At 29.4% G+C, this 17,370-nt stretch overlaps 1 protein-coding gene across 1 annotated transcript; it reads left to right on the forward strand.

The window, feature by feature from the left end:
- The first annotated feature begins 15,011 nt into the window (after positions 1-15,011).
- LOC112288255 (CASP-like protein UU2) lies at positions 15,012-16,374 on the forward strand. The gene is made up of 2 exons (XM_024532269.3): positions 15,012-15,663; positions 15,814-16,374. Exons 1-2 carry the CDS (start codon positions 15,238-15,240, stop codon positions 16,027-16,029), a joined length of 642 nt encoding a protein of 213 aa, XP_024388037.1. The 5' UTR covers positions 15,012-15,237; the 3' UTR covers positions 16,030-16,374.
- Positions 16,375-17,370: the final 996 nt, after the last annotated feature.

A 17,370-nucleotide genomic window follows, 5' to 3' on the forward strand; every position in this document is an offset into this window, starting at 1 on the left:
TTTCCTGGCCACAAATCAATTGGAAAGGAGTAGGATTGGTAGTAACTTTATATGCAATATGGTATGTCCATAAAGCTGCAAACAACTTAGTGTTCCAATCCGTTCCCGCTCCTAAAACTGTTTTTGTTAAGATTTTACATAAAATGCCATTAGTCTTTTTCGTTTGTCCATTGGCTCTAAGGTGATACAGTGTAGTCTTATGATGTTTTATCTCGTATTTAGTTGTAAGTGATTCAATTGTACTATTTATAAAATGAATTCCTCAATCACTAACCAATTCTCGTGGATAACCAAATCGTGTAATAATATTTTCATACAAAAAGATTGCTACTATACTTGCACTATCGGTTTTTGTAGCTACGACTTCAGTCCATTTTGTTATCTAATCCGTTGCTACGAGTATATACCATTTTTATCCATTTCTTGAGGCTGGTATAATAGGTCCTACAAAATCAATTCACAATTTTTCAAAAAGGCGCTTGAGCCAAAATTGGTACCAATAGCATTGCTGAAGTTCTAATAGGTCGATCCATTCTCTGACATGGATCACAATGATGGACGAATTAGTGGGCATCTGCAAAATTATTGGCTACCAATAACCAGCCTATAAAGCTTTACGAGCCGTGTTGTCCCCCGCAAAATGTCCACCACAACTGTCCAAGTGGCAACCTTCCAATATAGTATGCACTTCAATCTAATAAATATAGTGTCATAAAACTCCATCCTTGACTTATTTATATAAAGCTTCACCAATCATCGTATAAGGTGCACATTTTAATATTAAGCATTGTTTAAGCTTTTCATTAATATTGGGTGGGAAGGTTTGAAATGTCAAGTATTGAATTATTTCACTATACTCCACAGTAATTACATCTACCGCAAACAGTTTCGCATTGGATAGTGCATCATTAATGGATTCATTATCCAATATATAGGATAACGGAAATAAATGGTCCACATTGGAATGTGATTTTTCTGGTCTTATCTGAATAGTAAAGTCAAATTTCTGCAAGAGTAAAATCCATTATGCAATACGACCACTCAATTGAGGCTTATTAATTATATATTTTAAAGCATCATGGTCAACATGGAAAACAAATTTATAACCAAGAAGATAATGTCAAAACTTTTGTACGGAATAAATCATCCCTAATGCTTCTCTTTGAATTGTTGTATAATTTCTTTCAGTTGCTACCAATTGACAACTTGCATAATAAATAGGGTGATCAAAACCTCGGTCATCTTTCTGGCTTAGCACAAAATCAATCGCGATATTAAATGCATCCATATAAACTTGGAATGGTTTTGTTCAACAAGGTGCTACCAATATTGGTACTGAAACTAATTTTTGTTTCAATGTTTCGAATATAATTATACATTCTTTTGTCCAAAATGGATTGGTCCCATTGGTTGGTGGTTTCTTCAAGAGATTTATCAAGAAAAGGTATATAACTGCGAATAGATAGATAAATCACCGATAATAACTGACATGGCCGACAAATGCTCAAACACTTGTAACAGTGTTAGGTTGCTTTAATTCTACTATAATCTTTATATTATCCGGTTCTATAGCAATGCCTGCCATCAAAACTATATGATCCAACAGTTTACCAAAAGGCACACCAAATTGGTACTTTTTTGAATTTAAAGAAATTCCATATTTGGCACATTGATTCAAACATTAACCTAGACATTCTAAATGCCTAGCTCTCATACTAAATGTATAGAAATCATCTAGAAATATTTCCATTGAAATTTGTAGATAATCTTGGAACGCTTGTGTCATTATCCTTTGAAATGTAGCTGGTGCATTACAAAGCCGAAATGGCATAACCTTATACGCAAAGGTCCCTCAATCTGTAGTAAAAGTAGTTTTTAACTGATCTTCTTTTGTAATTTTAACTTGATTATAATCAGAGAATCCATTAAGAAATGAATAACATTCATGTCCAACAATAGCATCTAATATACTATCCGTGAATGGTAAAGGAAAATAATCCTTCTTAGTAGCCACATTTAATTTTCGAAAATCTTGACAGATGCAAATTTTTTCCATTTTTTTTTGGTACTATAACAATTGGTGAAATCCATTCACTGAAAAGAATTGGATAGATAAATCTAACCTCCAAGATTTTATCCAGTTCTTCTTTTATCATAAGTGAGTATTTTGGATTAAGTCGATGTTTTCTTTGGCATACTAGTGTAGCGTTCTCTTCCAATATAATTCGATGCTCACAAACTTCAGCTGGAATTCCTTTCAAATCTGCATATGACCATGTTAAAGTAGTTTTATACAATAAAAAGTAATCTACCCAAATTTCTTTCTCCTTGCCTTTTATATCATCTTAAATCTGAATGATTTGAAGAACCTCCCTTGTACCTAAATTAATTAGTTGACATCGTAGAATTTCAGGAGTCTCTAGAATAATGTTGTACTCAATTCCAGAATCTTTCATAAAATCCGACACATTAGAACTTTCCAACTCCAATTCTATAGTGCTAAAGTAATTAACATCCTTTCTATTCATCCAATATGCAATCATATGATCAGAATCGTCAATAACATCTGGAAGAACTAAATACTCTCCCAATCCCCTATACTGGTAGTTCATTCTAGTGTGCTCTACAACTTGCCTTGTATTAGCACAAATTGGGTCATGTGCACCAATTTCTTCTTTTGTAGATTCATCTTCACAATCCGACGTAAATTCTAAACTGGCAACTTGAGTTTCTCCGTGATATTGGATAAGGTACATTTAAAGTACAATTTTATCATTACCTTTCCTAATTGTCAATGTACAATGGCCCTAGTTATTTCGAGCTTTAGCTTGATACAACTACGATCGCCCCAATAAAATTGAATATGATAATATAGAGCTTTGTAATCGAAAAACAATATAATCAATTTTGTAGGTAATCTCTGTAATTACTGTATCAATACTTTGTAAAATATCCAAAGGTTTAACATGATTGAAATCAGCCATTCTCAAAACTACTCTAATAGGCAATAAGTGATCCAAACCCAACTCCTCCATTGTAACAGCATTTATAAGATTTACACTAGATCCTTCGTCTACTTGTACTCTCGATAATAACACTCCATTAATTGAGACATCAATCATTGGTGCACTCGGATTGGGATTCAAACTTACTTCTTGAATTTCTTTATTTCGAGATCTGCGACAAATTAATGAGGAATTCAAAATAGTTCGGTACTCAGATGCTACCGCCAATAGTTGCTTTATAGAGATCGTGGATTGTATGGTGTCCAAATCTTTTAGAATATCATATGGTTCTGTATTAGTGGTAATTTCCAATGTCCGTTTCTTCTTCCCAGTCTTAGACACCGACGTAGGTAAATTGGTTTTTTCTATATTGGAAATTGATAAAGCTATTGGAATTGAATTTGAAGGAGCCTGTAAAATTGGTTCTTTCAATGGATAAGATTTTTCTCCCAATTGGACTAATATTGATTCCTTAGAATTCATGCCTCTTAAAAGATCTTTTAACAAAAAGGACGTTTTCTAAAATTGTGTAAAAAATAAAACAGCTTAAAATAAAATTGAAGCCTCCATAATCGGTACCTCATTAGGATGCACAATCGATTCAGGTCTTATATTGAGTAGGAAGCCCATATCAGGACCTGAATTGGATGTCCTCATAATTGGGTCCAATTGGCTCTTCGCTTCAGGATCACCCAAATGTTGAATTGGTCCTTTCACCTTTTGCTAACTTCTTGTAAGGACAGCTTGGACTACTTCTACCCGATGAACTGGTGAATTTTTAGGACCTTGATTTATCTCCTCCATTGTTCATTGGCTTTGGATCTGTTGATCTCAATTATTGAAATTGAACGGAGCATTACATTATTGATAAGTATGTCTCTACTGCTTGCAATTTGCTTACACTGATACATAATCGTCATTAGCTCTGGGATTGAGACATTTACTGGCATAATGATCAATCTGTCTGCAACGGAAACAACAAAGTAGTCTTCTTATACATCCATCCAGCATATTGGGTGTTTCCACCAGTATATACCTACTAGACTTGTTCCATGTAGGATTAGAAAATGATCTTGATTGTCGCATTGGTACGGAGGATACTTGGTTCGATGATACCGGTGGAGCATATTGCTGATACTTGTGCTGCTCTTTCCTGTAGTTCTGAAGGTTTGATGCAGACCCCTGATTAAAATTGGAACTTTGAAAGTTATTGAATGTTCGATTTTGTTGATTAGATCGATTTTCATTTCATCCATACATATTTCTTATTTGAACTTGATTGACTTCCCATTGAGTCGGTGGCATCATTGTCTGATTACTGAATTGTTGTTGCCTTTATAAATATCAGCAATTTTGGGTAGGGTGCTTTCCTCCATAAAATGTACATTAAAACACCTGTTTGTTTGGGTGATGGACATTTTGTATCAAAATGACCTTGTCCCTTACAATTATTACACCATACATTAGGTCTCGTATTAGAAGGCTTATGTCATTTTTCCTTGTCTTTAGCCAAATTCACAGCCAATTCTTCCATCTTCTTTGTTAGATTTAATAACAAGGCTTCATTTGGATCTTTAACAATCGCATTTGTGAACAACTTCAGTTGTTGATAGGTTGGCGATGTAAAATAAGGTGTCATTGTTATTGGTGCTATTGCTTGGAGTGGTGTAGCATTAATTATTTGTTGCAACATGACATTCTTCACATTGGAGGCAGCCATTTGTGGATAATTACCCATCGACACATTTTTCGGTTGTATTTGTTGACTTTCTGAACTTAGAATCATCGTGGCCCCCACTGTTAATAATTGGTTATAATGACATTCTTCCCACACCTTTGCTCGTGCCAACGATGCCTCTATTGTAGCTGGTCGAGCCTCTTTTACAAACATTTTCAATTCTGGTGGATACAAACCATTGATTAATATTGACAATATAAACGCATCTGGTATTTGATTATTTGACCATTTATGAAGTATATCCACAATCCGGCTATAATAGGACTCCACTGATTCCCCCGCAAACATCTTGCTATTCATAAAACTTTCTCTAAGTTGATCTTCAAATCTAATTCGTCTAAAATGGGTTAGGAAGGCATTCCTCAAGGCCTTCCAATTGGAAAATCTGACCATTGGTTGTCGAATATACCATTCACAAGCTGTATCTTTTAAAATTGTTGGCAACCATCTCAACCAAATGTCTTCAGTTCTACCATTATTAGTCATGCAGGCTGTCAAAAATTGACATATATGGTGATTGGGATCAGAGTCCGATCAACCACTAAAAGTAGGTAATGGTACTACACTTGTAGTTCGGTCTCCTACTGCTCCTATTTGTACTGCAATTGGTACTTCTGGCACTCTCGCGGCCATTGATGTTATCACTGATCTCTTTGCTATTTGAATTTGAATTTTTCTTCTTTTGGTTTTATTTGGACCTACAATTCCTTTTTGTCATTCCTGTAAAAAATTTCTTATGCGTAATTGCTCCTATCTTTCTTTCGCTTATCGATTAATTTTTTGATAATCCTCTCTTTCATAATTATCACTCATAATTTTTCATTCTTCTTTACAAAATCAATACTGCCTTGAATTATAAATCACATATTTGTAACCCTAAAATTGGTTCTTCTTACGTTCTCATTCAACATATAATTCCATCTCCCATACAATCAATTTCTAATATTTCATGTTGTTATCATTTCTCTGGCAACGGTGCCAAAATGTTATTTTCGTTGTGTTCAAGCTTCAATATACTAAAGCAATTGAACTAATAGAAATGGGTTCGAATACAGGAAAAGACTGGTTATATGAATTGTGTCTGTTAGTGTCACAATCGACTATACTTTAGCTATCTAAAATCAATTATCACTACAAAATACCAAGGCTTACTACTTCCATCTTAATTCAATCCATAATCCATTCTACGACTATCAATTCAACAATACTTGCATATTCTTATATGTTCATCTCTCACTTACTCTCTTTGTAGTTTATATATATTCAATTATTGATCTCCAGCTTACCTATTGTATTCAATTTCTCAATTCATCACATAGAATTCAATATCTTAGCTTACGACTTTCGAAGTCTGGTACTCCAGACTAACTTCTCAGTATTCAGAAACTATCCATTACTCGTCAACAACAAAGGAAAAAAAAAGGTAGCACCAAGCTTGCCCCGGCTTACAACTATCACAATCTGACTCGGATCTCTCTTTCTTCAACCTCTTTATCCTACCAAAAAGATGATTTGTCAGCCAGCAGATTCCAAAGGTTATGATTCTTTGAATTCTTAACCATTTATTCCACTAAAAACCTACTGTTACTAACTAAACTGCCTAACCATCAATCTAATTCTCAAGGTTATCAATAACCAACCAGTAACTTACCACAAAGTTTATTTACCTATTCTACAATAGGTTAGAAACTTGGTTAATAAATTAGCTACATGTCGCACATGTTGATAGCTTGTGAAACAAGCTAACTATGTAGTGTATATATAGAAAACTTATCCAGTAAGTTAAGACATGTGTCTCATAATTTGAACACTTGTAGGAGGTCTTATAGAATGTTGTTACATAGCTCCTAATTAGATAGTATATATGGAAATAAGAATAAAACCTTCTTTACTCTTGTTAACACCTTTTTAGTGCTTAGTCTTATTTTAAATCTTTTTATTTTACTTATCTTTAATAATAGTCATTCTTGTTTAATATTATACCACCTTTAAATGATTATCTAGTCTTTTTAAGTGACACAAGATTATTTTGATCTTTCAATTTTTTGAGATTCATATCTTTGATAATTTTACAAGAGTCATAATTCTTTTTTCTTGTTTTATTTTAAAAATGAGTGGATTATACTACTTCTATTATTATATTTTTGAAGGTTATAGATTATCCACTTTTAAACTAATTTGTAGTTTTTTAATATTTATTTTTTGCTTAAATAAAGAAGATTATTTTTTTTTGTAGAAATTTTCATTTGATATTAGAAATTATAGATTATCTTCCTCTAATTCAATATTTTGAATTTTTTTAAATTATCTATAGAAGAAAAAATTATGGATGTTACTCTCAATAAAAGTGAAAATAGATTTTCAACTATTGTAAATCTTCACAAGTTTGTCAATACCTCTAGGATAGAAATCTCATGTATTTTTAATGTGAATCATGAACATACTATTCCTATACCTATATAACAAATCAATAATAAAGTTCAAAGTTTGCACCAAGAAGTTGTACAATTAAGAGAAGCAAATAGATCAACTTCACAACTAAATCTAAGAAGTTTTGCTACTGCAAGTATTAACGAGGCAATGATAAGTATATCCAAGAATAAGTTTGATGGAATATGATCAAATTTTCAAGGATTTTAATAACAAATAAAGTAATATTTAAGGTTGCATCTTTCTTAATATACTAATAGATTTATTCAAGTCAAATTCATAGGAGCACTTTTTTTTGGAAGTATTTTTTTTTTTCTTTACATCTTTTTTAAAAAAAATTCAAGACTATTCTATGATTTAAATTCATTCTTGGAAGTATTTATAGCTATATTTGGAAAAATATATTAAAAAAAAATATCAGAGATCAAGCTCATATTTATATGACAAGAATTACGTTCAGCCATCATATATGGTATTATATTTTAAAACCTTGCTTGTAATGTGGATTGAAATAATAAAGCCCTTATTAATCAATTATAATATGAATTGAAAGACAATGTCAAAATTTATTGTTGATGATGTCAATAGCAAATTCATTAGAGCAGTTTATTGTTCAAGCCATTGCATGCAACAATTGACTCTTTAAAAGACAACAAAAGGAAAGATTTGATTGAAGAAATATAAGTCAAGTCATGGCAATACCTTCTAAGTTTTTGGAAGCCTATTCATGTAGGCTAAAGCCTATAAAAATTGACACAATATGATTTAAATATCTTACTAAGCAAAAAAAAGACTCATCATCATCAAGAAGATTTGTGCCTATATTATAAAGAATCCAAGCATACTTCTTAACATTGTTCAAAGAAGCAATGTAATCACAAAATGAGGAGCTTGATTGCCAAAGAGGATAACATGTTAAAAAACAAGTTTTTCTAGGTATAATAAAGAGTGTGCAATTAAAATCGTATGTAATATCTAGTAAAGGTCCTATTTTTTCTTTAAATATTTTATCTTATTTAATAATAGAAATTTTTTAGAACCAAAAAATCACAAAGTTATAGGTTTGTTAGATTCAAGAGTCTCAATTTATTATATGGATGAAGACTTTGTCAAAAAATAATAAATATCTTTTATTAAAAAAAAAAAATTGTACATATAAAAATAATAGATGGTTATTTGTTGTCTTTTAGAGATGTTACCTATGAAATTATTTCTTTAGATGTGGCAACTAATAATCATAATAGTTTACTAATATTTAATGTGATTAAATCTACTTTTGATTTAATTATTTTATAATTATTGTGGGTAAAAAAATACAACCCTTAAATAGATTAGATTTCTCATAATCTTGATTTTTTCTTTAGTTTAATCGAAGATTTTTCTAATCAAGTAAAAATCCATAAGTCCAATACATCCAAATTTTTATTAGTAGGTGCAAGAACTTTAATGCATGTTGCAAAAGAAGGATCAATTTTTGTTATATATGCTACACCTATTCTTCATAGCAAAAAGACTTGAAGTGGCATTCCAAGCTAATATTAAGATTATTAAGTTATTTTTGAAAAGAATAATACAGATATTCTTTGAAAGCATTGTCTTTATGATTGTTCTATTGATTTTTAAGAAGAAGCTCAACTACAATTTAAAACAATCAATAGCCTATTACAAAATAAGTTGACTAAACTTAAAGAGCATATTGACAAGAACTTGGTTAAGGATTTCATATGCCATTATAAATTTCCAATAAGGGCTCTTACTTTATTTGTGAAGAAAAAAGATGGATCTTTGTAGATGTGTATGGACTATCAAGGACTTAATAAGATCACTATTAAGAATAAGTATTTTCTATATTTGATTTTAAGTATTTTTATTCAATTGAATCAAATAAATATTTATATAAAAATAGATCTATAAAGAGCATACAACTTGATACGTATTAAAAAAAAGAGATGAATAGAAAATTATATTTCAAATTAAGTATGGATATTTTGAATATAATATCATGCTATTTGGATTTAGAAATGTACTAGCTATTTTTTAACATCTATTGAATGATGTATTTTGTGAATTTTTTCATGAATTTATTATCTATTAGATTATGTGCATTTGGATATTTGAAGATGTATATCAATTACTTCTAAATCAAGGATATTTTTTTAACTCTTTTATAGATTTTTTTTTTAAAAAATAAAATATATATATTCATGATGATATAAAAATCAAATATATATATGAATTATTCAAGCAATGGAAGACTATGGTTGAAAAGCATACAAAAAAAAGAACAAAATATCTAAAATCAGATATTGGTAGAAAATACAAGTTAAAAAAGTTTAAACACTTTTGCAAAGAATATAAAATGGTGTATTTTTTCACCACATCATATATATTTTAATAGAATAGAGTAGTAGATAGGATAAACATAAACTTATTGGAGAAGGCATGTAATAAGTTAAATTATGCAAAGCTTTAAAAGTGATTTTGGATTGAAGTTTTAAATTTGCATGCTACTTGATAAATCTCTCATCTTGCATTATAATTCAATATAATATTTTAAAAGAAGAGTAGAATAAAAAGTTTGTTGATTATTCTAGGCTTTGAATATTTGGATGCTCTACATATGTGCATGTTTTAAGTGTGCATAAAAACAAGTTAGATCTAAAAGCAAGAAAGAACATCTTTTTTAGATATGAAATAATTATGAAGAAATATTAAGTTTGAGATCTTATTGTATGTAGGATCATCATCAATACAGATGTAAATTTTGATGAGACTCTATTATTAAGTACTTATATGCATAGTATTAAGGAAAATGTTGTAAGTGAACATACACCAAAGACTATTCAAGTAAAAATAGCTGATTTTGAATCTTCTATTAATAAAGAAATAGCTTCAGATTTGGATGGTGAATTTGATATTGACAAAGTGCCAAAAGAAAGACCTCAATCTCATAAATCAAAGAAGATTTATAGAATCCTTGAAAAATATGGATTTGTAAATATAATTGCATTTGCATTGATCATAGAGAATAGTAAACCTTCAAACTTTCAAGCAATGAAAGATAAGGAATATTATAGATGAAAAATTGCAATGACAAAAGAAATAAAGTTTTTGCACAAAATACATAGTATAGTCGTTGGTGCCTCTATCTTAAGATAACAAAAGAAATTAATTACAAATAAGTATATAAGAAGAAAGAAGAAACTCCAAAAACAAGTAAAATGAGATACAAAGTTAGATTAGTGGCAGAAAGACATATTCAAAAAGAAAGAATTAGTTTTAATAAAATATTTTTATTAATAATAAAGATTCTATCTATTTATATTTTATTATTTATAATAAAAATATTTGACTTAGAATTGAAGCAATTTAATGTTACTACTATATTCTTGCATGATGAGTTAGATGAAGATATTTAAATACAATATGCAAAAGAATTTATTATTCTAAAAATAGAAAATCATCTTTGTATATTGATTATAGCAAAGAAGTTGAAAAAAATTGTAAGATAAAAGCTCAACTTAGTAAAGAGTTTAAAACAAAGAATTTTAGTCTTATTAAAAAAAATCTTGTATGAAGAGATTGTCAAAGATTGACAAGAAAGAAAATTAATTTTATATCAAAAGGACTATATTAAGAGAGTTCTTTTAAGTTCAAAATAGAGATTAGAAAATTTATAAGTATTCTACTAGATACTCATTTTAAGTTATTTACAATTCTTTTTCTGATAAAATAAATAAATAAATAAATTATCATGGATTTAATATCATATTTAAGTATTATTAGAATCTTAATGTATACAATAGTTTATATAAGACTAGATATTTTATATATTGTCAGTATAATAAGTAGGTTCATAAAAAATCTTAGAAAAGAATATTAGAAAGTTGTGAAGTGGATACTCTAATACGTGAAAGAAACAATGCATGTAAGCATTGTCTACAATAGAAGTAAAAAAAGAAAGTAAAAAGATTGTAGGATTTGTGGATTTTGATTATGCATGAAATCTTGAAAATAGTTCAATTGATAATAAAAGTAGACTACATAGTTGGTGTAGAAGCTACAAAGAAGGCTATATAATTGAAGAAATTTGTTGATAAGCTTGGATTAGTGCATTAGTACACTCTAGCATTTTGTGATAGTTATATTGGAATTCATCTAATAAAGAATAAAAAATTCTTTATTAGGACAAAGCTTATAAATATAAGATATTATTACATCAAAGAAATTTTTATTGATAATGATATTTTATTATAAAAGATTTGTATCTAAAAAAACATAGAAAATATCCTTTCAAAATCTATACTTGTTGAAAAGTTTAAATTTAGTTTGGACTTAATTAATGTAGTAGAATATTAGAGAATCTATCTTTATTAACTTAGTTGAATAAAAAAAATACAATTAAAGTAGAGATTATTAATAGTGGCTTATATTTTGATAAAAGGTAATATTTTTGGAAGGTCTATAATTATTTCTAACTAGGAATTGGAGGCAAGAGCATCTTTGGCTAGGATATAAGAAGAAGTCCTACAATACAAAACATCTATAATACAAAGTTGTATTCTAATATTTTTATTAAATAAAAATAAATAAAATATAAAATTATAAAAAAAATTAATCAAAAATATTGAATAAAATTATCTTAGAAGTATAGATAATAATCAAGGAGGTATTAAAATTAATAAGTATTAATGATGTTTCATTATAAACAAGCTTTTATATACTTTATATAGCCATAAATAAGAAAAAATAAATTAAATAATAAAAATAAATAATATAGATATCTTTAGAAAAGAATAAAGTATAATTTGTAGCATAAATTATCTGAAGAAACTAAGAATTGATATCTAGAGAGGACTAGTTGTGAACTTGGATAGAAATTATATCTTAAGGCACAAAATTGGGTACCTATGGAAATTCAAGGATTCTTTAGTTGTTCAAAGAGTGATACTTAAGAGTAGACTACAAAGAAATTCTTAAAAAAATTATTATGAGTGATTTTAGTTTGTAATGACTTTGTAAAAGCTTTAAAAAGTTAGAGTTTTTTTGAAGTGATATTGAATTTTTGAGAAGTATAAAGGATTTATATTTTGAAGAATTTTGCAAGATCAATATATGATCTATATGTAAAAAAAATTATTAAATAACCAAAGTCATATTATATTTGTAGAATAAATTTGAACTTGATCAAATGATTCTTTTGAAGGTTGTTAAATTTCACAATATTGGAATCTTCGAAATTGGAGTTTAATAGACTAGTAAAAGCTTCTAAGATTTACAAATTTTTTTCAATTAGATTGAAATAAAATCTTGCATACTAATAGCATATTTAATTTTTAAGAATTAAGCAAAATTTGGAAGCTATTAAATAGTATATTAAAGAGATATTGATGCTAAGAAATTGACTTAAAGATTGGAGAATGAAACCAATTGACACCCAAGTAGATTATGGGATTTATTTTTTATTGGGTCAATTTGACCTTCTTCAAATTACTTGTGCTTGTTTCAACTAAGTAATTAAGGGGTATAAAAATTTTAAATCAAAACCTATGGTTAAACTATTAATTATTAAATTTTCAATTTAGTATAAAGTTTAGAATTTTATTAGGATTTTATCAAATTTTTATTAAGATTTATTTAAAATTTTATTTTAAAAAATTGAAATTATATTATAATTTGGTTGGATTTATCTAAGATTTTATTAGGATTTTATTAGGATTTTTTTTTTTATTTTACTTAAGGTTTATTTAAGATCTTTAGTTTTGATATTTTATTAAAAAAAAAATTAAGTTTTTTTAAAATTTTATGTTCTTTTTATTATTTCTTATAACTTCTTTGGATTTTATGATAATTTTATTATAGTTATTTTAATACTTCTTTAAGGTTTATTTATTATTTCTTTATGATTATTATTTAGAATTTTTTTTAAAATTTTAAAAAATTGATTAAAGTTTGATTAAAAATTTTAAAGTTTAATTAGGGTTTATTTAGTATTATATTAGAATTATTAGGACCTTGTTGTTGTAATTTCTAATTTATCTTTTACAACCAAGTTCTTCATGTATTATCACGTAAGACTTCACATAATACAATGGAAATAGAAATGCCAAAATATAGAATCAAATTTAGGGTTTTTGGTTTGAGAGGCCTTGACATGATATAGTCATGGATGGACTTAGAGTTGGAGATTAGTGTATAGAGCAAATCGTATAGTATATGAATGAGCTTGGAGAGAGCATATTGTACCTTAAGTGTGGTATCAATAAAGTTGTGAGCTAGAGATTTTTTCCATGGATGTAGCTCATGAAGAAGTGAACCATATATATATTATGTTTGTGTATACTTGATTTTTGTTGTTATTTTTGTTAATGTAAATTTTATGATTAATCTTAATTAATAAAACTTTTTTTAATTAAAAGAAAATAGGATAAAATCTACCATTTGTGGCCATTTTTTATAGAATTGTAGTTAATACAGAGCATTCTATTTATTGATTCTATAAATAAATAAATAAATAAATAAATAACTTAAAAAATGTAGGTAATATAAAATAAAAGTTGAAATAAAAGTTTTTTCCAAATCTAGAAATGCTTCTTTTGCATCTTTACTCCACTCTAATTTATCTTTAAAAATTTAGACATGTAAAAATATCAAAACAACTTATACAAATTAATTATAGACTCAAGGATTTTAAAATAGATTAGCAAAGCCTAGTAGCATTTATTAAAAATTTAAAGCTTGAAATTGCTTTAAATGTCGGTTGTAATTATAATAATAATTTTTTGAGGCTGTAATTATTACTTGTAAAAAAATTACTTTTTTAGATGCAAATAAATATAAATAATAATTATCATTCTTTTTTAATAGATGAAAATGATAATGCAACCAAATACAAATGAAGTAATATATGATTTTATTAATAAAAGAATGTCACATATAATAAGATTATCATTTGTACTCAATTTATTTTTTAAATAGTTTTATATAGTAAAATTAGTACTACTATAAAGTATTAGTGTAAGCTGCCCAGAAAACGTTGCACTTTCTATAAAAACATTGCAAAATTACACCATATATTATACCACAGTAGTACCAGAATTTACTATATTATACCAACAAAATGTGTTCAACAAATAGCATCCCACCTCCCACATCCTACATTCCTCCTCCCACCTCCCACCTTGTAAGGTGCTTCCGAATCAAACTTTGACCCTTGCAACACACCCTCTTCTTCCACGCAAAGCACTTACGTACATTATGTTCTAATTATAGATGTCGCCGCTTCCTTTAACGAGTTTATACAAATAGCAATATCAAAGTGAAACATCAATAATACAAGAATACTAAACACATGAAATCCAACTAGTCGAAGAGGTTGCAAACAATCTTCTGGCAATCTCTAATGTCTCCAAAGTGAATGCTGCCATGTGGGAGTTAATAATATTAAGGACAATCTGTCATGCACCCTGTCCCCTGACATGTGCAACCATGCTTTCGCGAATACATCTAAATATATCACGTTAAAAAATAATAAAAAACTCAAAGAATCCTACCTTCACTGCTACGCTACGGTGCCCATCGGAGCGCCAGTTGGTGCCGACTACGAAACTTGCATTTACACCCAAATTAGCTTATCTCCTAATTTTGTGTGCACATGAAGCTTCAAATGGAGAAATATATTCAACAATCTCGGGTTTCATGGAAACGATGAGGGTTGACTTTCTTTACCAGATGAAAGTTGAGAAGCCGACAAATACCGACTGAAATTGTAATCAATACCACTGCCATCCCACAGTATTATAGCAGTGGGGTCTGGACGATTTCTCATATGTTTTCAGGTTTGATGCACCACTAAAGCACAGTCCAGAGTTCACACAGTGTGTCGAAGGCTGCGTCTCAGGAGTTGCACACACAGCGGTTACAGTTTCGCAGAGCTTTGAGGTTTTGTATCTGCATCTGGTGACTGATCGTGACTCAAGTGGATGGCCACCAGGGTTCAGGAAGTTTGAAGAAGGTTGTCGGTTGGGTTGAGGGAGGGAATTGCACGGTGCTTGTGAGTGTGCGATGGAGGATCCCAAAGGAGCATGGCAAAGTGATGTGTTTGACAACGGTCGTGACTTCAAACCTCACGACAAAGCACCTGCCAATGTAACCGCCGGCACTACTCCACCTATGTACAACGTTGGAGCGGGTGGCAGTGAGGGAAACTCCAAAGCTTTGTCGATCATCTCCATTGTACTGCGATGTCTCTCCATAATGTTCAACGTTGTTTCGTTAGGCGTCATCGCGTCTAACCAGGGAAAGAGCTACTTCGTTGTTTGGAGGACACTCAACTCGTCTAACATGCAATACCTTTTTGCGATCAATGTCATTGTGCTCGTCTACTGCGTCGTACAGTTGATCCTGTCCATCATAAACCTGGTCCAGGGTAAAATGGTGCTTTCAGGACCCACACAGCCAGCCTCCACCATCACCTACATCTGCGACCAGGTGAGAGCCGCATTGCAGCAACTCTTTTCCACCAGAAGTCGTTGTGCTTTGCAAGCTTAGCAAGAAATGATAATGTGATGCAGATCAGATGGGACCCAATTGAGGTAGATGTAACTGATCAGTGTCTGTGGCTTACCTGTGGTGGAATAGGGGCTGACCTACATGCTAATGGCCGGATTCGGAGCCGGAGTGGCCCTCCAAGCATCCGTTGACAAAGGAGAGTCCGGCATGTTGGACTGTTCAGGTGCGAATGAGTTCTGTGGGAAGAACAAAGCCTCCGCTGCCTTGAGTTTCTTGGGCTTTGTGTGCATTGCACTGTCTGCCAACCTTAATTACCTTCGTTTATACTTTATGGCTGCCAAGTAGTTAGCTAATCAACCAGACTTCCTTCCTCCATAGCCTCGTGGCCTCCACCTCTGACATGATTTCCGAGATCTTTCTACAGCTTAGTCTCTCGTGATTACACTGTTAAAGTGTCAAATTCTAGTTTAGTACCCTAGATTTCTAGTTGGGTTGCATGCCCAGGAGTTAGAAGTTGGATTTGGCAGGCTTTTTACTTGGAAATTGATTGAATTCTGTAGATCCATTGCACTGAACAAGGATTGTGCTTAAGCTTATGTACTTGGCAACAGGGATGTAGAAGCTTTAGCTGATTAGAAAATATTATAAATCAAAATCGTCATTATGATGACGTTATTCTTTTGAGTTTCAGATTGCTTCACTATTTTCCTTTTCTCTTTCTATTTTTGCATCGCTAGTGAAACTCCAAGATACAAATATTAATTCAGCATAATTTTTTATGCCAAAGTTAATAAATAGTACAAAGAACCCATATCTTAATTTAATCTAACTAAAATATTTGATTCTTTGATGGATTGAATATCTTCAACTTGTCTTGAATCTATTGGCCTAAAACTTATTATTATCTAATTATTTTGGATCTATAGCTAAATAAAATAGATTTATTAACACAATATTTTGACAAAAGAAATCTAAGGTAAGTTAAAATTGTCTAACTTGCTAGTTCAATCAAATTTTATTAAATGCATTTGATTAGATACAAATGATAGATTAAAATATTATATGATAATATGTATATAATAATAAAAAGACAATTAGCTACTACAATTAATTAAAAGTAGTATAAGTCTATAACAAAGTCATGTCAAAATACGTTCTTCAATATTAATGGTGTTATTATATTAAACCTAAAATTCCATTCAAAATAATTATGCAATAGAATGTTTTTATTGTTTTTTGACATATCTTATCTTCTTATTTTTTATTGAAGTTAACTTATGTACAATTTTTATTAAAATAACAGTTAGTACAAAAACTTTCTTAACACAAGTTTTTTTTAACAATCTATTAATTTTAGCATAATTTTTTTTTGTTAATTTTAATATTTATAAATTAGTATTTAACAAGAAATATAAGAATTTGGTAATAATAAAATATAATTAGTAATTTTTTTTTATCTCATAGCAAAGTTTAATTAAAATTTTAAATTATTAAATTATAAATTAATTGTCACAAACATACATTTATTTTAATTATTACCTAAGTAATATGAATAGGTAAAAATATATAAAAGTAGATTAATTTCAAAATATATTTTTAGAAAAGCTTCTTAGAAGCTTTATAGATGTTATTTTGACTTAACATGTATTGTAGTTGATTGATAGGTTAGAAACTTGGTCAACAAGT

The sequence above is a fragment of the Physcomitrium patens genome, chromosome 11, assembly GCF_059467195.1.
Source record: "Physcomitrium patens ecotype Gransden chromosome 11, ASM5946719v1, whole genome shotgun sequence".
NCBI classification, from domain to species: domain Eukaryota; kingdom Viridiplantae; phylum Streptophyta; class Bryopsida; order Funariales; family Funariaceae; genus Physcomitrium; species Physcomitrium patens.

Coding starts and splice junctions, on each gene's coding strand:
- LOC112288255 (XM_024532269.3), top strand. CDS start 15,238: ATGGAGGATCCCAAAGGAGCATGGCAAAGTGATGTGTTTGACAACGGT. Junction 15,664..15,813: donor TCACCTACATCTGCGACCAG/GTGAGAGCCGCA, acceptor GTGGTGGAATAG/GGGCTGACCTACATGCTAAT.